Source organism: Bos grunniens, chromosome 7 (genome assembly GCF_055505025.1).
Source record: "Bos grunniens cultivar Pamir isolate PY7600 chromosome 7, Bosgru_T2T1.0, whole genome shotgun sequence".
Taxonomy (NCBI): Eukaryota; Metazoa; Chordata; class Mammalia; order Artiodactyla; family Bovidae; genus Bos; species Bos grunniens.
Genome location: NC_141171.1, coordinates 8478641 through 8504699, shown reverse-complemented (window position 1 = coordinate 8504699; position 26059 = coordinate 8478641). Strand labels below are relative to the sequence as shown.

Genomic DNA, 26059 nt, shown 5'->3' with positions numbered 1-26059 from the left:
TGGTGGGCTACAGTCCATGAAGTTGCAAAGGAATCAGACATGACTTAGTGACTAAACAACAAAGAGAGGCATAGTGTGTACTGTGTATGGGGACACCTTCTGATCTGAAGTCTCAGCAGCAGCAGGGAGGCCACCTGGTTTCTCAACATCCTCTGACACCGCCCCTCATCACTCTCCCTCCTGCTCAGGTTCCTCCAGAGATTGACTTCATTTTTAAAAAAACTTTAACATCTAAAACAAGCACATTCTTCAGGGCCCTATTTGAATGTGTTGCCTGAACACCCATGTAAAACAGCAGCCACACTAACTCCTTTCCTCGTACTTGCTTTCATTTTCTTCATAGTGTCTGCCACCATCGAACATGCTATATATGATGCTTTATTTCTGATATTCTTTATCCATGATGAGATTTTAGAAGACTTTGTTTCGCAGAACCCTATACACACTGCAAAATCCATGGGCAAATATTAAAATTAATATTTGACAGCAAAATTTAAAAGTAACACTTCAACAATGTGAGAAATGTCTATTTGTGTCAAATTTTTCATGTTATTTTTCCCCTATCCTTGTAGGCAACAAGGAATATCACAGGAGTTTCAGAATTTCTTCTCCTGGGATTTTCAGAGGAACCAGAATGGCAGCCCCTCATATTTGGGCTTTTCCTCTCCATGTACCTGATCACTGTGTGGAATTCTGCTCATCATTCTGGCTGTCAACTCAGACTCCCACCTCCACACCCCCATGTACTTCTTCCTCTCCAACCTGTCCTTTGTAGACATCTGCTTCACCTCCACCACCATCCCAATGTTGCAGAAACAAGTACTCGAGAAACCAACCACCACACTCAGAGAGTCAGAGAACTCAGGTTTATTAAGCCAGCAGACCCAGAGGAGTTAACACTCCAAGCTCTGAGCCCTGAACAAAGGGGTTACAGAGTTTTTATACACTGAGAGGCATGATTAAGCAGGTTTGCAGGGGCTTGGTGATTGCAAAGAGCAGGACAAGAATGAGTGAGATAAGCTCCAGTTCCTAGTATTGTAAGTCCCCACTTTCTAAGACTAAGTGACCTATGTGATCCAGACTTTGCAAGGAGTAAGCTGAGTTACAGAGACTGAAGGAGCAGGAGGTTATGTAAAATTTTAACTCTTCCCCTTCATTCCCCCTTCTTGATGCTTCTATCACTCGTTGTAGAAAGCATCATCTCATGTTTTGGTAGGTCATTCAGAGCTCCCCCTCGTTTAAGGGGCTATAGTGAGCTATTACCATTTGCACCTTTTTGGATTCAATTTGAGAGGTTATGAACTGGGTAATAGGGTTGAGAATACAAGGGCCAAACAAGAGCACCACAAAGAATATGAAGAGAGGACCAGTTCAAGGGAGAAGCCACGATGTCCAGCTCCAGATATTATTCTAATTACCCCAGGAATTAGCTAGTTTTTCTCTCCTTTCTGTGATTTGTTCCCTTAGCTGTTGGGCCATGTCCCTGACTATTTCTGATTGGTTTACATAAAAGCAGCATTCTTCATTCAAGAAGAGATAGAGTCTTCTCTTTTCAGCTGTCAGTAGGTCAAGCCCTCTCCTATTATGTAAACCACCTCAACCAGAGAGTCTAGTTGGTCCTGTAATGAAGAGCACAGCAGTAATACCTATTAGGGATAGAGGCCACAATTGACAATGAAAATCCATCGATATTTTGATAGCTGGCTCCTCAAGCTCCCACCATGCATTGACCAGCCAGCTGCCAGAGTGTGGCTGGAGCAAGGCTGAAGAATCCTCAAGCTTCTGCCTTGTGTTGACTAGTCAGCTTCTGCAGTGACTAGGGCAGGGCTCAGCGTCCCTCATGTGTGAGGGCTGTTGTCTTTGAAACCGGACCTTGAGGAGGTTTGGGGGATCCTGAACTGCTTTCCAGGTGTCCTCATCACAGGTAGTTGCTGCCTTCTTGATTCTGGTGCGGTGGATCTAAGGGATGACACCTGTAACTTTAACAGCAGTAGGGGTTGCCAGGACGACTGTGTGAGGGCCTGTCCAAACTGCTAAAGTGGTTTATTTGGTTTTGTTTTCTAATCTTTAACACATACTTCATCTCCTGGCTGATAGGGATGAACCCAATTGCCCAAAGGAATGGGTGTCCTTTCTAAGGTTTATCAAGCGATATAGCAGAAGACTTTTCCCAGGGCCTGGAGGTTTGGGGACATCTCCAGGTCAGCTAGTTGTTGGTGGTCTCCCTTGAGCTTTTCTATCACTGGGGGTGGTCTCCTGTATAAGATCTCAAAGGGAGAATAGCCTGAGGACTTTGGGGTGCATTTACGTAGGGAGATGAGAGTCCACAGAATAAGACAGCTTGCTCCAGCATTGTTTGGGTATTGACCAGGGGATATTCTTGTCATACTACTACTTGGAGAAACAAACTTAACAAGAAAGTTAAGGATATATGGCCCAAAGATTAATAGAAGTAGGAAAGCTGCTGTGGGGCTAGCCAGGAGAACCAGGTCCAGACATTAGTTCATGACATTAGTGTTTATCCAGGTATGAGAAGATGCAAGAATTTGGACTCATAAAAATCTTTACCTGAAAACATTTGACTAGCTGAAGGGCTGTTTTTCTGGGTTTTTCCCAGAGCACAGAATGCCTTATTTTTTGTCTCCACCCTGAACTCCTTTCAAGGGGGTGTTGAAGGTCAGCATCTTGTTCATTTCAGTTCAGTTCAGTCGCTCAGTCGTGTCCAACTCTTTGCGACCCCATGAACCACAGCACGCAAGACCTCCCTGTCCATCACCAACTCCCAGAGTTCACCCAAACCCATGTCCATCGAGTGGTCACGATTTAATCTTTGTAGAGGCAGCTGGCAAGGGTCAACTTTCAGTCAGCAGGGCCCCTTTATTGCCACATATTTGACCATGTTTTGGGGGCATTTCATGGTCACTGTATCCAGCAGTGCTGGGAAGGCTCATTCCCAGGTCTAACAAAGATTCCATTGACAGGCCACTCAATGTGTTGTCACTAGACCAGGTCTTGTAAGTAGCAAAAGTCTCTGGACCATACCTGCCTTACTAACCTCTTGGTCCAGAAAGATATTTTCTCTTGTTGCTTCTTCCCATATCTAGAGTTACATTGGACGGAGGAGCCTGGTAGGCTGCCGTCTGTGGGGTCGCACAGAGTCGGACACAACTGAAGTGATGCAGCAGCATCAGCAGCAGAATTACATTATTACCATTATTGATCTCATATGGAACTGCATATCAGCAGTTTATCACAGGCTCTGTCACACATTTGGTAACATAAATAATCTTCTGAAGCATGCTACATAGAAAATAATATAGCTAGCAGTTATTAGTAAGGTCACAAATAAGAATTTAAGTCAAGAACTTTCATTGGGTATAGCCTGGTATACCCCCAGGTCATCTGACTCAGTTAAGTGATTATGGCCAAGTGTTAACCTCCGGGTTGTACATCATGGAGCATCTGATCTTTATCCAGAGATTGGTTACTGAGATAAGCTTTAGAAACAATCTTAGAGTGTCCTTTTTAATAACTTAATTAAACTTTTTAGCAATATAACATATCAATGAACTGTCTCAGAAGTGAGTCTTAGTAAGATCAGATCAGATCAGATCAGTCACTCAGTCGTGTCCGACTCTTTGCGACCCCATGAATCGCAGCACACAAGGCCTCCCTGTCCATTACCAACTCCCTGAGTTCACTCAGACTCATGTCCATCGAATCAGTGATGCCATCCAGCCATCTCATCCTCTGTCGTCCCCTTCTCCTCCTGCCCCCAATCCCTCCCAGTATCAGAGTCTTTTCCAATGAGTCAACTCTTCGCATGAGGTGGCCAAAGTACTGGAGTTTCAGCTTTAGCATCATTCCTTCCAAAGAAATCCCAGGGCTGATCTCCTTCAGAATGGACTGGTTGGATCTCCTTGCAGTCCAAGGGACTCTCAAGAGTCTTCTCCAACATCACAGTTTAAAAGCATCAATTCTTTGGCGCTCAGCCTTCTTCACAGTCCAACTCTCACATCCATACATGACCACTGGAAAAACCATAGTCTTGACTAGATGAACCTTTGTTGGCAAAGTAATGTCTCTGCTTTTGAATATGCTATCTAGGTTGGTCATAACTTTCCTTCCAAGGAGTAAGTGTCTTTTAATTTCATGGCTGCAGTCACCATCTGTAGTGGTTTTGGAGCCCAAAAAAATAAAGTCTGACACCGTTTCCACTGTTTCCCCATCTATTTCCCATGAAGTGGTGGGACTGGATGCCATGATCTTCATTTTCTGAATGTTGAGCTTTAAACCAACTTTTTCACTCTCCACTTTCACTTTCATCAAGAGGCTTTTGAGTTCCTCTTCACTTTCTGCCATAAGGGTGGTGTCATCTGCAAGCACAGACCTTAATTAACAAAACTAGAACTTAATATTATATGTATTAAGGTCCATAAAATGAGGTCCATCAGGGAGCTGGGAAAAGCCAAGTGGCCATCTTGCATTTCCCATAGCCCTGGCTCTTTGATTTTCAGCTGTTGTTTATTTTTAATTTCTTGATTTAAAAGCAGACTATTACCATGTTTTAAGAACATCAGGATAGCAAAAGTCTAACCGTGAGGGGTTATTTTTTGTCGAAGCAGAATGACCTTTGTCTACATGTACCATAATCTTAAATAATGTTTATTTACTTTACCAAAGTAACAAAAGATTTTAAAAACAACTGTAAATCACTTAAAGACAAAGAAATTTATAATCTGTTATGGAAAGCTGCATTCTAAGAAAACTTTGCTTTCTAAACAGAGAGAAGACCAAATTCTAGTCTAGTACCATCTTACTGTTAATAACAAAAGTTGTTTATCTCTTTAACCTTAGAAAGTCTTTTCCATAAACCTTGAAGAACTAGCAGTATTCTTCTAAAGGCATGAGAGTAAAACCATAGAAGGCATGTTTAAAATCTGATTCTATTGCAATTGACAAAGAAACCTGGTCATTGAACACTTTAATATGATAACTATAATTGTAATTAACCATATTTTATCAGGGCATATTAGATCTATATGAATTTCACACAATTTTAAGATATCTATTTAGTAACATCAACCATACAGTATAACCTGAAAAGATTTATCACCCCTTTAACAGTACTTCCCATGTAATTTAACATATCCAGTGAACCCAGGTAGCTATTAAGTTACCTGTCTCAGGGGCCCTCTGAAGCATTCCAAAGTTAGCTAGAAGTCAAGTTATTTAGAAAGTTTTATCGATAAATATCAAAAGGATTTATAACAGTCAGGTAGGATCATATAAGTTACTGTGAAATAATAGTTATTTACTTAGCCAAAGTTAACAAAAGATTTCAAAGGTAAATATAGAACAGATCAATTAAGAGGGAAAGAAACTTAAACCTATTATTAAAAGCAGTTCATCCACCTCATTAGAGCTGATTCAAATGTATTCTTTTTAATGGCTGAGTAATGTATTTCTCATTACTGGCTGAGTATTTCGATGCACGATACTGGATGCTTGGAGCTGGTGCACTGAGACGACCCAGAGGGATGGTACGGGGAGGAAGGTGGGAGGGGGTTTCAGAATGGGGAACACGTGTGTACCCGTGGTGGATTCATGTTGATGTATGGCAAAACCAATACAATATTGTAAAGTAATTAACCTCCAATTAAAATAAATAAATTTATATTAAAAAAGAAAAATAAATAAATTTATATTTTAAAAAAATTTAAAAAAAATAAAAGCAGTTCAACATCTGAAGAATGTATGTCCTCTTAACAGAGAGAAAGGCTGAATTCAAGTTTTGCACCAGTTTACTTTAAACTCATTTAGATAAACTTAATTAAATTTGTTTTAAACTTGTCATTCCTAACCAAGCAAAAAAATTTTTTTTCAGAATCACTTTCCACAAACCTTCTAATCACTTTTTGTAACAGCCACCTGTAAGTCAGACCTACTTTTATTCCCTTCATAAAATGTAATTTTATTTTTTATACCTTTTTTATTAAAAGCATACCTTCTACTTCCTTATTAGATTAGCAAACAAGCATTAATACTTGTTTAATATTTAATATTGACTATTTCCCAGTTTAAGTGAATCTGAAATTTATTTAGATTAATTTTTCTTGTATTTAGAATTGTTTGATTTGTAAGCGCTTACTTTTCTTTAGGCCAATTAAATTAGAACTCATTACAACTTCAACAGTATTATCAGAAAAAAACAAAAGACATACACTGAGACATACATAAATCCAGACAGACAGATTGACAGAGATCTTATAGTTTTCTGTTTGAGTTAAAATATCTCTTTTACCCTTTTTTTTTTTTTTTTTTTCTTTGATTGAAGTTCTAATTTGCCCAAGGCTGAGGTCTCAGGCAAAGTTGGCTATGTATTTTAAAGACAGCACAGGGTTAACTTCAAGCTCTCTCCTAGGTAGGCCTTTAATAAGCTGGTTGTTTTTAATTGTATATGCAAAAAGAATTGGTTTTGCAGTTTCCAAAAAGAAAAATTTCTCTCACTCCGTTCCATCAGCAACCTCACACTTACAATCAGTCAGAAGCTATCAAAATGCCTCCCTTCTCCTGAGTCCCCAGGTTTCCTTAACTGTTGCTCCCTTCCTAGGAGCTCCAAGGAGGTGATCAGTCTCCTCTTCTACCCGTTGGAGTAGGATCTGACTGGGGACTGGCCCAGGGCCTTAACTGATCCTGTGGCCATTCCTGGTGAGTTGGTCTGTCCCTCCAATGAGTCCAGTTGGGGCTTGGCCATCCGGAGAGTCAGAACACTGGTCTGAAAGAGAACCCAAAATACCATCAGGTGGCGCGCCTCCTCGTTGGTCTCGGGGTTCCTTTGCTTCAACCCGGATGATCCACCAGTGTGGCAGCTTAAGGGGCCAGCATGGTTGGAATTTCGGTGGGGCCTCCAGAAATGTTGCAGAAACCAGTACTCCAGAAGCCAAGCACCACTCTTAGAGAGTTGGAGAACTCAGCTTTATTATGCCGGTGGGCCCAGAGGAGTTAACACTCCAAACCCTGAGCCCCGAACAAAGGGGTTACAGAGATTTTGTACATGGACAGGCATGATTAAGCAGATTTGCAGGGGCTTGGCAGTTTCAAAGAGCAGGGCAAGGGTGAGTGAGACAAGCTCTAGTTCCTAATATTGTGAGTCCCCACATTGTGAGACTCTGTGACCTACGTGATCCAGACTTTGCAAGGAGCAAGCTGAGTTACAGAGGCAGAAGGAGCAGGAGGTTATGTAAAATTTTAACTTTTCCTCTTCACCAAAGATGCTGTGGAACATCCAGACCCAGAGCAAAGTCATAACATTTGAAGGCTGCATCACCCAGGTGTACTTTTTCATTCTGTTTGCAGGGTTGGACAATTTCCTCCTGACAGTGATGGCCTATGATCAGTATGCGGCCATCTGTCACCCCCTGCTCTACACAATCATCATGAACCCCTGGCTCTGTTGGCTATTGGTGCTGGTGTGCTGGATGATCAGTGTCCTGCATTCCTTGTTAGAAAGCTTAATGATGTGGCGACTGTCTGTCTGTACAATCTTAGAAATTTCTCATTTTTTCTGTGAACTCAATCAAAGGATCCAATTTGCCAATTCTGACACTTTTTTCCATAACATGGTGATGTATTTTGTAGCTGTGTTCCTGGCTGGTGGTTCCTTCTTTGGTGTCATTTATTTATATTCTAAGACAGTGTTCTGCATACATGAAATCTCATCATCTCAGGGGAAGTATAAAGCATTTTCCACCTGTGCATCTCACCTCTCAGTTGTCTCCTTATTTTATTGCACAGATTTAGGAGTGTACCCGGAGAAGGAAATGGTAACCCACTCCAGTGTTCTTGCCTGGCAAATCCCATGGACAGGGGAGCCTAGTGGGCTTCTGTCTATGGGGTCGCACAGAATCGGACACTACTGAAGCGACTTAGCAGCAGCAGCAGCAGGAGTGTACCTTAGCTCTGCTGCTACCCACAGCTCACATTCAAGCGTAACAACCTCAGTGATGTACACTGTGGTCACACCCATGCTGAACCCCTTCATCTACAGTCTGAGAAATAAAGACTTGAAGAGAGGTCTGAAAATACTCTGGAAAGGTGACTCTAAAGGGGCCTATTTATCCTAGGACTTATGAAGCACCCTGGGTAGCATAGCTTAACACAAGAGCCAAATGTTGCCACTTTTTGATGAGACTGTGAACACAGAACATGCCTCTTCCATTTTTTTTTTTGGGGGGGGGGGTGGATTTCTATTTTGATTTCAAATTCTCTACAAAATTTATGTAACTCTATTTTATGTTTTGTAATATCTCTCATAAACAGGATTTTTCCCTTTTTCATTTTTCAACTCTCATCTTTGTATTCCCAAACTTGTTTGTGAAATATTTGGAAATTCCCACTTATCCCAAGGGACCACATGGATCCCTTCAAGGATAATTTCTTCTCAAATAAAATAGTTCATATGGAGTGCTTGCTGTCATTGTTTTTGTTGTTGCTGATTCCAAGCCCTTACTTGTTGTTGGGGCAAGCAATGGAGACCCTATGGAAAGCCTGCAGACCAAGAAAATTGTGAGCAAGTGCCCCAAAGAACCATCTTACTGTGTTTGAATGTTTCTTTATAGAGCAGAGTGGTAAAGGGTAGGTATAGTAAAAGGGAATAAGGTGTTGCAACTGTCTCCTAGTTCCAGCCAGGCTCTGGAGGGGATGTCATTTCTTCTTTCCTGAAGCCATTTACAGGTGGACATTATCAGGATGTTTTTTGTGAAGTAAACAAAGATAATTTAGTTTAGATTTAGACATGGGGGTTCTATCCCTGGGCCAGGAAGATCTCCTGGAGGAAAGCATGGCAACCCACTTCTTGACTGCAGAATCCCATGGACAGAGGAGCCTGGTGGGCTACAGTCCATAGAGTTACAAAGAGTCAGACACAACTGAAGTGACTATGCGTGCACACACAGACATGGGAGGCAGGGTTCCAGGAGATGGGCCATTATGTATAGTTCAAGCCATAGGCACTATCCCTTTAGTGATTAACTTGTACCCAAAACAAGAGTCTCCTGGAGCAGGGCATGGCAACCAACTCCAGTATTTGTGCCTTGGACAGAGGAGCCTGGCAGGCTACAGTCCATGTGTGTGCATGCTCAGCCACTTTAGTCATGTCCAGTTCTTTGCAACCCTATGGACTGTAGCTCATTGGGCTCCTCTGTCCATGAGATTCTCCAGGCAAGAATACTAGAGTGGGTGTGTCTCATGTCTCTTGCAGTCACAGGTGTTGTGCAAACATCCACAATCTCCCAGCTTCTCCATGTGACCCCTAAGGGACAGAAGTAGTGTCACTTGTTCATACAATTATATGTTATAAACTTGAACAACATAGTAATCATGAATATTATCTTCAAATATCAGAACAAATGATTAGAAAAAGTAGAATCAGATTACTACAATTATCATCACCTTTCTCCAATTTGATGATTGTTTCAATTAACTATAATTGCTTATGTGGACAAGATTGGAAGAAAGTTGGAGTAAGAGCGACATTTGAAAATGCTTTGCAGCTGGTTTGGAGATGGAGGACATGTTCTAAGCAAAAGAAAGTATGTGTCCTTTAAAATCTGTAATAGAAAAGGAAATGCATTCTCCAATGAAGCATCATATAGGATCATAGGTTTACAGATACCTTGATTTTCATCCAGTGAGACCCTTTTCAGGATTCCACCCTCCATAATTTAAGATATAAATTTGTTTCTTTTTTAGAAGCCACTCAAATAGTAGTTTGTTACAGCAGCAATGGAATCAAACACACATATACCACTTAGTTTGAGAGAACTAAGTTTAAGACTCTCAATTCACTCATTTAGCTTCCCTTGGGCAATGGCATTTTGTGTTGAAACCCTACATTAAGTAGAAGAAGAAAATGAGAGTCAAACTGGAGATATCCTGTCCTGTTGACTGGGACAACAAATTTCTCACTGAAAAATTGGGAATGTGTGTTTTATTTTGAGGTCATTAAGGAATTAATGTGGGAAAGTAAGTCTATTAAAATTAGGATCATCCATTATAATTTTGGGGAGGGAGGAGGGAGGAGGGTTCAGGATGGGGAGCACATGTATACCTGTGATAGATTCATTTTGATATTTGGCAAAACTAATACAATTATGTAAAGTTTAAAAATAAAATAAAATTTTAAAAAAAAATAAATATTTTCAAATGTATACACTCTTTCAGTCCCATGAAAATTCAGACATTCACTTTTTTGTTTCTATTCTTTCCAGCTTTCTCTCAAGCTTCTTTTCAATATTATAAAGGGGACTACAAATGAACATGTGATTGTACATATGTATGAGTGCATGCATGTTTGTGCTCGGCCATGCCCAACTCTTTGCTACTCCATGGACTTAGCCTGCCAGGCCTCTCTGTTCATGGAATTTTTTAGGCAAGAAATACTGGAGTGGGTTGTCATTTCCTTCTCCAGGGTATCTTCCCAAGCCAGGGATTGAACCTGAGTCTCTTTTGTCTCCTGCATTGGCAAGCAGATTCTTTACCACTTGCACCACCAAGGAAGCCCAAATGAGGGTGTGAGAGTGTTTATTTGAAGATGTACAAATGTACACACACTTAATACACATACTCCTTACATTTTCTTTAGACTTATATTTTATAAGTATTTTATTTATAAAGTATTTTATAAGTAGCACATTTTTGTAGCTTACTAAAATTATTTGGCAAGTAAGGTGGGATAAAATTATTTGGTATAGAAAGTGGGCTAGATGTATTCAGTGTTATGATTTAATACCCATGTGCTGTGCTGTGCTTAGTTGCTCAGTCATGTCTGACTCTTCGCAAACCCCTGGACTGTAGCCCACCAGGCTCCTCTCTCCAGGGGATTTCTCAGGCAAGAATACTGGAGGGGGTTGCCATTTCCTTCTCCAGGGAATCTTCCTGACCCAGAGATCGAACCCATGTCTTTTGCATGCATTGGCAAATGGATTCTTTACCACCAGGACAACCTGTGAAGCCCCCTTCAGCTGAGGAAGAACACAAGATTGAAGGATTCCAAGACCCAGAGTCAGAAATTGTGAATCTTTTTTTCAGATTAATCAGATTGAGGAAGTACAGCTTGCTCCTTCTATTTATTTTCTTGCATTTTGATTTCTTTGACTTCAACTCCTCTGTACAGTTTATGTAACTCACTTGATTAAGTCTTGTGATCTACCTTCTATTCAAGAGTTTTCCCATTTTATGGTCTTCCCACTCCCTCAAATGTTTTCTCAAACTTGATTCCAAACAATTAGGGAATTACCATTTTTTCATATGACTAGATGGATTCCTTAAGAACAATTTAGTCTCAAATAAAATACATAGTGAAAGTCTCTCAGTCGTGTCCAACCCTTTGCGACCCCATAGATAGTTCATAGAATTCTCCAGGCCAGAATACTGAAATGGTTAGCCTTTCCCTTCTCCAGGGGATCTTCCCAACCCAGAGATCAAACCCGGGTCTCCTGCATTCCAGGCAGGTTCTTTACCAGCTGAGCCACAAAGGAAGCCCCAAATAAAATATATAGTACCAAGTACTTTTCCCTTTCCTTTTACTAAAAGAATAGTCATAAGTTTTACTGGTGCTGTGGGAAAAAAACTACTTTAGGCACCCATAGCTACTACTTTAGGCACGCACAGCTACTCATATGGAGAAGGCAATGGCACCCCACTCCAGTGCTCTTGCCTGGAAAATCCCATGGACGGAGGAGCCTGGCAGGCTGTAGTCCATGGGGTCGCTGAGGGTCAGACAAGACTGAGCAACTTCACTTTCACTTTTCACTTTCATGCATTGGGGAAGGAAATGGCAACCCACTCCAGTGCTCTTGCCTGGAGAATCCCAGGGATGGGGGAGCCTGGTGGGCTGCCATCTATGGGGTCGCACAGAGTCAGACATGACTAAAGCAACTTAGCAGCAACAGCTACTCATATGTTTAAGAGAAGGAAAATCTCTGACCACAGATTTCACTTGTGTGAACTTCATTCCTTTTATATCACTACCTTAACTGCTCTTCCTGGTGTTCTGGAATTCAACATATAGTGTTTTATAATATGGCATTGAATGTTATTTTCCTCATTATAATCCTATTCTTTCCTTCATATCTATGCCCACAATACCTACCACAGTCACTGACAGAAATAGATAATAAAATATATGTCTTTATTTGGGGGAGGGATGTTGGGGGGAAGGCAAAGTTAGGGAGTTTGGGATGGACTTGTACACATTGTCATATTTAAAATGAATAAGTAACAAGGACCTACTGTGTAGCTCAGGGAACTCTGCTCAGTGTTATGTGGCAGCCTGGACGGGAGGGGGGTTTGGGGGAGAATGGATACATGTGTATATATGGCTGAGTCCCTTCATTGTTCACCTGAAACTATCACAACATTGTTTGTTAACTGGCCATATACCAGTACAAAATAAAAAGTTTAGAAGAATTGTATACAAAATTTTTCACAGCCTCTGGAATGAATGCATACACTTTTCTTCAAAATGTCATGCAAAGGTAATATGAGGTAGAGAAAACTATGTACAAGACTCTAAAACAGCCTGACTTACACATGGAGTGGCCACAGTCCAGTACCAGCTTCATCAACATCACCCAGGATCTTGTTAGAAATGCAAAGTCTCTTGATTCACCAGGCAGAACGAGCTGAATCAGAAACTGCATTTGAACCAGCATCTGGGTGACTGGTATGCACAATGAAGTGGAGAAAGTGCTGGTCTAGAACAGGACCATTCACTTTCTCACTGTTGACTTTTGGTCACAGAATCATTATTTGAGCTGGGTACTGCCCTGGGCTGGAGAAGGGCATGGCAACCCACTCCAGTATTCTTGCCTGATGAATCTCATGGACAGAGGAGCCTTGTGGGCTATGGTCCATAGGGTTGCAAAGAGTTGGACAGGACTGAAATGACTCAGCACACATGCACATGTCTGGGCATCATAGATGTTTAGCAATATCCCTTCAACATGATCAAATACCATGCCGGGCAAAGGTATCTCTGGTTGAGAACCACTGGCCCAGAGTTTGCAAGGTAGAAATGAGCTGGCAGAATTCCAATAAAGGCCACGTACCTTAACCTGGGTAATAACTGGCAAATCACTCATCCACAGGAAACCTATTTCTGCGATGGAAAACGGAGTTTGTAAAGTACTATCTTCCAGAATGTTTGTTTCTAAAAACGAAAGCATATCATTCCTATAAAGTGCTAAGATCTATATGTTTCATGCTTAACAAACATTTTTCTAATGAGAGACTAATTGTGACAGCCCCTAACTTATGCTGTATATATGAAGCTCCTAATTATTTTGGCAAAACTGTAGTGAATCCAAGCAGCATGCTGCCCAAGTTTGTTTTTTTTTTTTTTTTTTTTTTCCTCTAGTTGCAGTGAGAAGCCTTCTCATTGCAATGTCTTCTCTTGTTGCAGAGCATGGGCTGTAGAGTGAGCGGGCTTCCGCAGTTGTGGCACATGGGCTCAGTAGTTATGCAGATTCTTAACCACGGGACCATCAGGGAAGTTCTGCCCAAGGTTTTATATTAAAATGACAAAGTTATCCAACTTACTGAAGTTGGGAAGAGTAATTTTTTGAGACATATGAGGAGCTCTGACCTACCAATGCTTTGATTAGGAACCTAATCAAGACAGTATCCTCTCTGAGACTCTGGAGAAAACTTGAACTGAGAGTTGGGATAAGGTGCTGCTATTTAAGGTTTATTCCCCTAAAAAAGACAGGAAAGATCATGGAAAAGGAGAAATAATCACTGAATTCAACTGGCTTGTAACATTGTCTCCACACAGAGAATGAGTGGGAAAATTCTCTTCTGTCCAGACCAGATCAGCATCCCACCAGATCTGTCCAAACCAGATCTGTGTCCCATAGGAAAATTAATTATTAGAGGCTGGTGTAACAGGAGGGAAATGTGCTAATGAGGAAACATAGGGAGCTGTAAATATCTCCTCTATTGCATCCCTCAGCCTGCACGTCCTTCAGATGGAGAAGACATAATTGTAACTTGTGGACTCATAACTCTGCCCAGGGAACCAATGTTTGACTCCATCCCACTGTCTTGTCTGGAAGCAGAGCATCTTTCTTCACCATGAACCATCCAAGAAGAACTTGGATGTCTATATGCAACCCTCCTCTCAGAGACCCCCACCCAGGTGAGTCCAAGAGTCCAGTAAACCCTGCAGGAGATCAAACATAATGGCAGCCAAGAACATTTACCGGAGTTCACCTGAGAGCCAGCCCAGACTAGCCCAGAGCCAAGACCACTTAAGTTGTTTGTTTGCCTGATTGATTAACATTTTTATTTGTGATGCCCAAAATAGTAGTGAATATTGAACTCATTAACACAAGGGTCAATGTTGATCATTAAATGACTCAATTTGGAGAAGGAATAAGAGGTATAAGGTGCTTCCAGTAGAAATAGAACCAAAATCCAAGCAACTTTGTGATTAACTGGAGTAAAGATATAGGATATTAGCTGTGGAGGAATGTAAAGTGATGTAGGGTAGGGTATTTTTTAAGAAGGGGCATATTTGACTATGATGAGTAATCCAGACCAAGGAATGCTGGCAAACATTTCCCTGCAACAGCAGTTCATGAGACACATATTTCATAGTATCTCCTCCCTCTTAATATTCAAAATTTTTTAATTTATTACATGTAAATGGGTAGTGCTTAGTCACATGCAGCACTCTGTGACCCAGCAAGAATACTGGAGTAGATTGCCCTTCCCTCCTAAAGGGGATCTTCCCGACTCAGGGATCAAACCTGTCTCTTGCATCTCCTACATTGGTAGGCAGAGTCTTTACCACTAGCACCACCTGGGAAGTTCATAATTGGGTACTGCAAAAGTGAAAATGTTAGTCGATCAGTCATGTCCAACTCTGTGACCCCATGGACCAAGGTCTGCCAGGCTACTCTGTCTATGGGATTCCCCAGGCAAGAATACTGGAGTGGGTTGCCATTCTCTTCTTCAGGGGATCTACCCAACTCAGGGATCAAACCTTGGTCTCCTACATTTCAGGCAGATTCTTTACCATCTGAACCCCTAGAGAAGCCCATAAATAGGTAAGCTAGATCTTAATTTGCAATGAATTCACTCATTGTAAGGCTGAATATATTTGCAGATCAGTTAGCCTGTTACTTTCTGTATTTAAAATTGCCTGTTCAGGGAAATCTGTTCAATGTTATACGGCAGCCTGGATGGTAAGGAAGTTTGGGGGAGAATGGACACAGGTATATACATATGGCTGAGTCCCTTCACTGTCCACCTGAAACTATCACAAATTTGTTAATCAGCTATACTCCAATACAAAATAAAAAGGATTTTAAAAAATAAAATAAAATAACCTGTTCAATCCATGGATTAGGAAGTAGACATCTTTGGCAGGGAGGTGGAGATGAGAAGGGAGCATTTTTCACCTGAACATATAACCCTATTTAAAAGTGCTTTTTTGAGACTTCTGACAGTCCTCTGGTTAAGACTTTGCCTTCCAATGCCCAGGTATGACTTTGATCTCTGGTCAGGGAACTAGGATCCCACATGCCTTGTGGACAAAAAACAAAACATAAAACAGAAGCAATACTGTAACAAATTCAATAAATGACTTTCAAAAGGGTCCACATCCAAAAACAGGTGTTTCTGTGGGTTTTTTTACTTTTTTAAATTAATTTAATTTGTGGATAACTGCTTTACAATATTGTGATGGGTTTTTCCATACATCAACATGAATCAGCCACAGGTGTTTATGTGTACCCCATCCTGAGCGCCCACCCACCTCCTGCCCCACTCTATCCCTCTGGGTTGTCCCAGAGCACCAGTGTTCTTTTTCAATACAGAGCTTTATTCAGGGCAAGATAAAAGGCTCTAAAGACATTAGGTTATATGTGGTTAAGATGTTGTTAGGGTTTCCCTGGTGGCTCACATGGTAAAGAATTTGCCTGCAATGCATAAGACCCAGGTTCAATCCATAGATCAGGAAGATCCCCTGGGGAAGGAAACGCAACCCACTCAGTATAGTTGCCTGGAGAATTCCACTGACAGAGGAGCCTGGCAGGCTACAGTCCATGGGGTTGCAAAGAGCTGGACAGGACAGAGCGACTAACTTTCACTTTCAAGATGTTGAGATGTTGTTAGGGGTTTCCCAAGTGGCACTAGTGGTAAGGAACCCACCTGCAATGAGATGTGGGTTTAATCCCTGGGTGGGGAAGATCCCCTGGAGAAGGAAATGGCAATCCACTCCAGTACTGTTCCCTGGGAAATCTCATGGACAGAGGAGCCTGGTGGGCTACCATCCATGGGGTTGCAAAGAGTCAGACACGACTGAGCACCAAGGTGTTGTTAAGGTATAAAATGTGTCCCCAGTGAAACTGAACTGAATTCTTGAGTGAAAAAATAAAATGTTGGTAACTAAAAAAATAAGCAAATAAAATGCCCTGCTCTTCATTAAATTCACTTCATTTCTATTTGAATATTAGTCCTCTATAATGATGAACAATAGTTAGTTGGGCTTTGACTGGCCCAACTTGAGAATTTTTGTCTTTAGTGGGGAAATTGAACTGATTTTAATATACTGAGATCCCTGGCATATTTGTTTTGCCCTTTTTTTAATTTAATTTTTGTTCTGCTTTTGGAAGAAGTTTTCTATACTGTCTTGTTGTCTTTTTTTTTCTTTTTACTTCAATCTTCTTATTGTCTTTATGGTTTACCAAAGCTCGCTTTATTCTTCCAAATGTCAAAATCATAAGGGAAATATGAATATGTAATAAGTTTAACATGACTTTACTTCATCTGCTCCACCAAAGATGTTAATATTGGGGGTAAATTTCAGATAAAAATTATTTTTAAAACTTTGTCTTCTTTTTTTTTTTTCAATAACAGCTTTGCTGGAACATAGTTTACATATGGGGGCTACCCTGGTTGCTCAGATAGTAAAGAATCTGCCTGCAATGCAGGAGACCCGAGTTCAATCCCTGACTCAGGGATCCCCTGGAGAAGAGAATGGCTACCCAGTCCAGTAGTCTTGCCTGGAGAATTCCAAGGAGAGAGGAATCTGGTGGTCTATAGTCCATGAGGTCTCAAAGAGTCGGATATGATATTACATAACTCACTATTTTAAAGTGTATGTTTAAGGGGCTTTTAACATTTACAAAGTTTTGTATTGATCACTGTTGTCTAACTCTAGAACATTTTTATCACTTCCCAAAGGAACCCCACATCATTAGATTCACACCCTCTGTCTCTTTTTTTCTGGCCCCTAGCAACCACTAATCTACCTTCTCTATAGATTAGCTTATTCTGGACATTTCATATAAATGTGATCACATGAAAAGTAAAGGAAAATTGCCTGTTCAGGTGCTTTGTTCTGTATAGTGAATTTCAGCATGTTTGGGAAGGTTTTTCTGTTTTGTTTTTAACTTTCGTTGAAGTATAGTTGTTTCACAATGTTGTTAGTTTCTGCTGTACAGCAAAGTAAATCAGTTATATGCATACATATATCCCTTCTTTTTTGGATTTCCTTCCCATTTAGGTCACCATGAAATGATGCTTACCATCACTAATTACTGCTGCTGCTACTGCTGCTAAGTCGCTTCAGTCGTGTCCGACTCTGTGCGACCCCATAGACAGCAGCCCATTAGGCTCCTCTGTCCCTGGGATTCTCCGGGCAAGAATACTGGAGTAGGTTGCCATTTCCTTCTCCCATGCATAAAAGTGAAAAATGAAAGGGAAGTCTCTCAGTAGTGTCCGACTCTTAGCGACCCCATGGACTGCAGCCTACCAGGCTCCTCTGTCCATGGGATTTTCCAAGCAAGAGTACTGGAGTGGGTTGCCATTGCCTTCTCCATCACTAATTACTAGAGAAATGCAAATCAAAACTACAATGAGGAATTGGCCTTCATTGAAAATCTACAAACCATAAATGCTGGAGAGGGTGGGGAGGAATGGGAACCCTCTTGCATTGTTGATGGGAATGTAAATTGATGCAGCCACCATGGAAAACAATATGGAGTTTTCTTTAAAAAAAAAAAAAAAAACTAAACAGAACTGCCGTGTGACCCAGCATGATTTTTATTCCTGTTTTTTTTTTTTTTTTTACTGTATTCTTTCAAACTAAGAATTGAAATTTTATCATCAGTTTGCTGTTTCCCATTTAGATATTTTATGTGCCTGCCTGCTAAGTTGCTTCAGTAGTGTCTTACTCTGTGCAACTCCATGGACTGACATGCCAGGCTCCTCTGTCCATGGGATTCTCCAGGAAAGGATACTGGACTGGGTTGCCATGCCCTTCTCCAGGGGAGCTTCCCCACTCCCGGGTCAAACCCAAGTCTCTTAGGTCTCCTGCATCTGCTGACAGGGACTTAACCACTAGCACCACCTGGGAAGCCCATTTAGATACTTTATGTGCACATACAATTATTTGTGCAGAAGGTCTGAAAGTTTGTACAGTTCTGTGGTAAAATCTGTGTCAATTTTATGTTCTGCCCATTATTGGGTTTTTTTTTTAACTGAAGCAATTAAGTGTTCACCTAAATATTCTTCACTTGTGAATCTTTACCTTAATCAAAAATGAAAATGAATGTTCCTCTTCATACTCAATGTTAATAAGCCACACTTTATGCATGCTTTCAACTACTTTCCTCATCTTTATTCCTTATACTTTATTCCTTATTCTTATTTTGATCTTTTAAATTTAGAACTATCTCTAAAAGTTGCATCATGTTGGGGTTCCTCTTTACCTTTGTCAATTTTCTTCCATATGCAGAATTGAATACATATATTTCTATCTAAAAGGAAATTATACACAGATAGTGCTCCCATCTCATATTTTAAAAACTGTTAAATTATTTTATTACCATATCTTTGCAATCCAAAATTGAAGTCATTATTAAGTTATAAGTACTGTATTATATTTTCTCTTAGAATTTTAGTTTTGATTTTTCCTTCAACTGTCTTTTGTATAGGTGTTTTTAATATTTAATTTCATAAAGTGCTGAAGATACATAACAGCAACAAAGGACCCCTTGAGACTTGAAGTTTCAGCAGCAGCAGCAGGGAGACCACCTTGTTCCTCAATATTTTCTGACACCATTTGTCCTCACTCTTCCTCCTGCTCATTTCTCTCATCCCCTGGCTTCTTTTTTAGACTGGGACATTTTAAACAAGCACCCTCCTCAGGGCTTCACTTTGATTTCCCCTTGCCAGGCACACACTTGCCAGGTATGCTCATCCACTGTCTCTTTCTTCCCTGATGTCTCTGTTCAAATATCGTCTTTTTTTCAGGTCTTGCTTAAATATGCATTAAAAAGTAGCACTCCCTTTTCACTCTCTCCCTTATACATGCTTTTGTTTTCTTTGTAACACTTCTCACCATCTGGCAAGCTATATGATTTTCATTTGCTTACATATGGTCTCCATAACCAGCTTTTGAGAGCTTCTGTTTTTTGACACCCTACACTCCTTTCATAGACATTACCTGGAACATTGTCCTAAATCAATTTATATTTTTAAATGCATGAAAGAATTTCTCATTAAAACTGCAAATGTGTGACATCTCTGAAAAAAATGAGAAAAGCAGAAGTTTGCTTCTTAGAGATGACACAGGAGTTTCTCTAAAGTGAACCAAATCCATAAACAAATATTGAAATTAATTTCCTAATGGGAAACTTCAAATGGAAGCACTTGCACTGTGACTAATGTGCGTGTGTGTGAAAATTAGTCGTGCTATTTTCCCCTTTTCTGTTAGTCACCTCCACCACATGGCACAAGGGAATCAAACAACAGTTTCAAAATTTCTTCTCCTGGGATTTTCAGAGGATCCAGAACTGCAGCCCCTCATATTTGGGCTTTTCCTCTCTATGTACCTGATCACAGTCTTTGGAAACCTGCTCATCATCCTGGCCACCATCTCTGACTCCCATCTCCACACCCCCATGTACTTCTTCATCTCCAACTTATCCTTCGTAGATATCGGTTTCACCTCCACCACCATCCCAAAGATGCTATGGAACATCCACACCCAGAGCCAAGTTATAACCTATGAAGCCTGCATCTTCCAGATGCATTTTTTCACACTCTTTATAGGACTGGACATCTTCCTCCTGACCGTGATGGCCTATGACTGCTTCGTGGCCATCTGTCACTCCCTGCTCTACACAGTCATCATGAACCCCTGGCTCTGTGCACTGCTGGTGCTGATGTCCTGGATCATCAGTCTCCTGCATTCCTTGTTAGAAAGTTTAATGGTGCTGCAGTTGTCTTTCTGTACAGTCTTAGAAATCCCTCACTTTTTCTGTGAACTCCATCAAATGATCCAACTTGCCAATTCTGACACTTTTCTCAGTAACATGATAATGTATTTTGTAGCTGTGTTCCTGGCTGGTGGTTCCCTCTTTGGTATCATTTATTCATATTCTAAGATAGTGTTCTGCATACGTGAAATCTCATCCTCTCAGGGGAAGTATAAAGCACTTTCCACCTGTGCATCTCACCTCTCAGTTGTCTCCTTATTTTATTGTACAGGTTTAGGAGTGTACCTCAGCTCTGCTGCTACCCACAGCTCACATTCAAGCGTAACAGCCTCAGTGATGTACACTGTGGTCACGCCTATGCTGAACCCCTTCATCTACAGTCTGAGAAATAAAGATTTAAAGAGGGGCCTGAAAATGCTCTTTGGAAAGGAAAATATAAAAGTGTCTATTGTCCTAGGGCTTGAGAAGTTCCTGTGATAGCAGAGCTCAAAACCTGAGCCAAATATTGCCAGTCTTTGATCAGATTATGAAAGTAGAACATGCCTCTTCTGCTTTTCTTGGAGTTTATATTTCAACTTCTCTATACAATTTATTTAACTCATTTTTAATATTTATGGTATTTCTGATATTCAAGAGTTTTTCCCTTTTTTAATTTTTGTACTCAATTGTATTCCCAACCTTGGAGGTGAAATATTTGAAAATTCCCATTTATTGCAAGGAATTTCTTAAGAATAATTTCTTCTCAAATGAAATATATCATACTGAGTATTTTTGCTTGTGGTTTGTCTAAAAGAGTAAATATGAGCTGTAAAAATCCTATGAACCAGAAAACTTCTCTATAAACAGCTATTTATAAGTTTATAACAGAGGAAAACCTGAGGCCACTCTTTTTCACTTTTGTTAACATCATTCTTTGCACATCACTGCCTTAATTGGTCTTCTTGATTATCCAAACCTTAACACATTGATTGTTATCACTGATCAAGGTTACCTTTCTATTCATTAGGATCTTATTCTACTACATAGCTTGTATCCGCTTGAGGCAGGAGGTAGATATCCATCCCCCACCCAGGGTAAAGCAATTGGAGATTAATCCCCTGTACACCGAAACTCTAAGATGAGAACAACAGGAAACAAGAGAGGAGGCTGGACCTTGCTCAGACCACATATTTCTGATTCCTGAAGTGAGGAGATGTCCCCAGTCACACACAGGTGTAGAAAGGCTCCTCGGAAAGGGGAGTGATGTCAAGGGATGCTCTACCCACAGGCCTCTTTGGTAGAATCCATCTTGGCTAAGAAATGGATGTGCACACATGGGAGGATTCTGGGATATACCATATATGGACTGTGAACCAGGTAAATCAAAATGATTGGCCAAAGAATACCAGGAAGAAATGTTCCATAAAAGAAATTCAAATTGCCACAAGGGTGCAACTCAGAGACCCTCTGAGTCTACCCATGTGTCTATCCACAGGTACTGCACTCTTTTTTTTCTCTTAATAAATAAAAATATTCTTAAAAAATACTTTTCCTCTTTAAAAAGTGTTTTTTCCACTTACTTTTCTTTTGAAAAATTTTTTTCTGCAAAACTGAAGGGCCAGGGCCCTTGTCTCTGACTACTGGTCTAGTGTCTAGGATTCATTGCTCTCACCACTGTAACCTGGGCTTGATCCCTGCCTAGGATTCCAAGACCCACTTCAAGCCATCACAGGCTGAGTAGGATCACACTGCATCTATCATGATAAAAGTGATAATAAAATACGTGCCTCAAAGTAGAATCTATACAGAAAGACAAGTATGAAAAATAGATTGATATAATATGGCCTTAGAATAGATTTGACTTTAAATATAATGAAGCAAAATACTAAGTCATTCATCTTGTTGTTGTTGTTCAGGCGCTCAGTCGTGTCCAAATCCTTGCAACCCCATGGACTGCAGCACACCAGGTTTCCCTGTTCTTCACCATCTCCTGTAGCTTGCCCAAACTCATGTCCATTGAGTTGATGATGTCATCCCACCATCTTATCTTGTCATCCTTCTCCTCCTGCCTTCAATCTTTCCCAGCATCAGGTCTTTTCCAATGAGTCAGTTCTTTGCATCAGGTGGCCAAAGTATTGGAGCTTCAACCTCAGCATCAGTCCCTCCAATGAATATTCAGGAGTGATCTCCTTTAAGATTGACTGGTTTGATCTCCTTGCAGTCCAAGGGACTGTAAAGAGTCTTCCCCAGCATCACAGTTCAAAAGCATCAGTTCTTTAGTGCTCAGCCCTTCCTTATGGTCCGTTTATTACATTTATTACTATGCAAATATTTTTTCAGAGAGTTCATTAATTGAAATATGCACTATCAGTATCATTTGTAAGGCCTACTCATTGAGCTGAAGGACTGGAATCATATTTTGGTTTTCTATTAAATCATTTTATTGTTTCTGTTTAAAAATTGAAATTGCTTCCACAAAATATGATTCCTTCTATTTCTCTAAATGAAATGTTGCCCACTCTTTAAAATTGTCACAACTGTTAAAAGGATCACGAATGATCAATATCAACATCATTCACTGTGTATCATCTTCATAATCAAAGGATGACTCACTAGAAAGCTTGAATTCCTGTTCAGGTATGTGATTCATGAGCAAAGATGTTGTGCAAACATCCATGTCCTTCCAACTCCTCTATGTGACCTCAAAGGGACACCAGTGGAGTCACTTTTTTGTAAACTTGTATGAAGTAAACTTGAATAACAGAGAATCATGAATGTTATCTTCAAATTCCAGGAAAAATAATGTCTGGAAGAAAGAGAATCAGGTTACTACAAACGCCCTCAGTTCTGTCTGATTTGATTATTGTTTCATGTATGCTCATCTCAGGCACTAAGTCATGTCTGACTCTTTGTGACCTCATGGACTGTAGCCTGCCAGGCTCCTCTGTACATGGGATTTCTCAGGCCAGAATACTGGGGTGGATAGCCATTTCCTTCTCCAGGGGATTTTCCCGACCCAGGAATCAAACCCAGGTCTCCCACATTGGCAAACAGAGTCTTTACCACTGCGCCATCAGAGAAGCCCATCTATAGGATTTCCCAAGCAATTATTGTTTCAGTTATTGTGAAACCGAATGGGACCTTGTGGGGTTTCCCAGGGGCAGACACACACACCCTGTGTCCAATACCTCTTGTTCATAGAAAAACTTTAGTTTCTTAGATCTTCCCCAAGTTCCAAGCAGCAAATTTAATCAAAGAAGTGAGAACATTTAGAAACAGAGAACAGTCAAACGGAAAAAAATGATAATTTAACCATAAGACAAAGTCAAGGACGTTTAGTTCCTCCTCAAGGGCTATAGCTCATATACTAAATGATATCCTTGCATTGTTTTGCAGATACTAAAATTCCCACTCAGTGGGAGAATATTAACTACATGCTGACCACAAGCACATAGACCTCAGATCTGTTGGAACCAAAAGACTGATGACTGAGATTCCCAAAAAGATCACCCTGTTACCTCACCAACAAACAATCATGATAACTTTGCACAAGCTGATCACATATCCTGTGAGTTTCTCCTCACACTGTCTTTAAAAATGCTTAATACAGAGTGAACTAAGTCAGAAAGAGAAAAACAAGTATTACATTAATGCATGTTTGTGAAATCTAGGGAAATGGTACAGATGACCCCTTTGCTGGGCAGGAATAGAGATGCAGATATAGAGAACAGACATGTGAATGCAGGGCAGGGGAGGGAGCGTGGGGTGAATTGAGATTGCCTATACACACTACCATGTGTGACATAGAGAGCTAACAGGAAGCTGCTGTATAACATGGGGCTCAGCTTGGTGCTCCATGATGACCTAGGGGGTGGAATGGGAGGGAGGTCCAAGAGGGAGGGAATATATGTGTACATACAGCTGATTTACTTTGTCGTACAGCAGAAACTAGCACAACATTGGGAAGCAAGCATATCTAATTAAAAATAATAATAATAACAATAAAGTTTATACCTAGATAACTTGAAAATGGATAAGTAAATAAATAATTAATAAAAAATAAAAACACCTCCCTGAAACATTTATAGATTATGAAATGTTATGTAACCAGGTTGATCTTGTGTATTATGTTAACTTGCTGTATTGAAATTTGTATCTGTTTATTTATATATATATATATATATATATATATATCATTTGAAAACATACATGCATCCCAGTGCTCATTGCAGCACTATTTACAATAACCAGGACATGGCAGCAACCTAAATGTCCATCAAAGGAAGAATGGATAAAGATGTGGTACATGTATATAATGGAATATTACTCAGCTGTAAAATGCCATTTGCAGTGACATGGATGCACTAGAGATTGTCATATCATGTGTATGTGGAATGCTAAAAAAAAAAAGGTACAAATGAATCTATTTGCAAAATACAAATAGAGTCACAGAACAAACCTATGATTACCAAGGGGGAAATGGACAGAAGGGATAAACTGGGAGATTGGGATTGACATACATACTATCCATAAAATAGGTAATTAATAAGGGCCTACTGTATAGCACAGAGAACTCTACTCAGTGCTTTGTGGTGACCTAAATGGGAAGGAAATCCAAAAAAGAGGGGATATATGTTTGCTGTACAGTAGACACTAACATAACATTATAAAGCAGCTATACTCCTATAAAAATTTTTTAAATAAATATAAACAAAGTTTTTAAATCCAGGGGATAAAATGTGAATTGTCTTAACTTAATTCACTACTTTGATATCCACACATGAAAGTTTCTTTTTTCCCGTTAGAAAAAATGTCTCTTGTCTCTGTCAAATGTGACTATGCTCCAGACCTGACCCTGGAATGCACACTAGAAATCTTTAATCATGATAAATTTATTAAAGTATAACTACATGCCATATTCTGTACTCATTTAATGTGTACAAATTGAAGAAATTTAAATGTCATTTGCTAATTAAGACTATATACTACCTGCTTCTATATACACAGTTGAAGAAGGTATATAATAAGTTTTATATAATTAAGTTTTCACTGCTGTGTTATGTACTTACTAAAAATTTAATCCCCCCGGCCTTTTTCTCCTTAATTATGGAGATAATATGGAATAACAAACATAACTTCTGAGAGATGTTGAGAGAAAAAATGAAATCTGTAAAAGTACTTGTGCACTCCAAAGAACACAGTCAAGGGCAAGGAATATGTATGTCTGTGCATTACTTGTTTACATTTTTCTCTCAAATAAACACACTCATACACATATATGTAAATACAAACAGTTTCATTTATAATTCTACCTATTATGTTAAAGAAACCTCGACAGAAATTTGGAAGGTAAGTAAATGAAAATATTGAATATTTGAATTGCAATGAAATTCATGGATTGTAGAACTTAATACAAAAAGACATAAAAATCATGAATGTGTCATGTTACTTTGAATAGAAATTAATATTTCTATCTTAATGCCTCAAAGTCAGAACCACACCTATATTCTATATTTATGGAATGGGGAATTCATTGCATTAGATAATGGGGAAAACATCTCCAAATTGACTAATTTTCTTCTTCTACTATTGTGAGGTTTCAACAATAAACAAAGCTAGTGGAGGTGATAGAATTCCAGTAGAGCTATTTCAAATCCTAAAAGATGATGCTGTGAAAGTGCTGCACTCAATATGCCAGAAAAATTGGAAAACTCAGCAGTGGCCACGGGACTGGAAAATGTCAGTTTTCATTTTAGTCCCAAAGAGAGGCAATGCCAAAGAATGCT

The 26059-nt window shown here is 39.9% G+C and overlaps 1 protein-coding gene across 1 annotated transcript; it reads left to right on the top strand.

Moving 5' to 3' along the window:
• Positions 1–19802: 19802 nt before the first annotated feature.
• On the top strand, positions 19803–20771 carry LOC147368252 (olfactory receptor 7A17-like). The gene has a single exon (XM_086413542.1). It carries the CDS (start codon positions 19803–19805, stop codon positions 20769–20771), a length of 969 nt encoding a protein of 322 aa, XP_086269668.1.
• The last annotated feature ends 5288 nt before the right edge of the window (positions 20772–26059 follow it).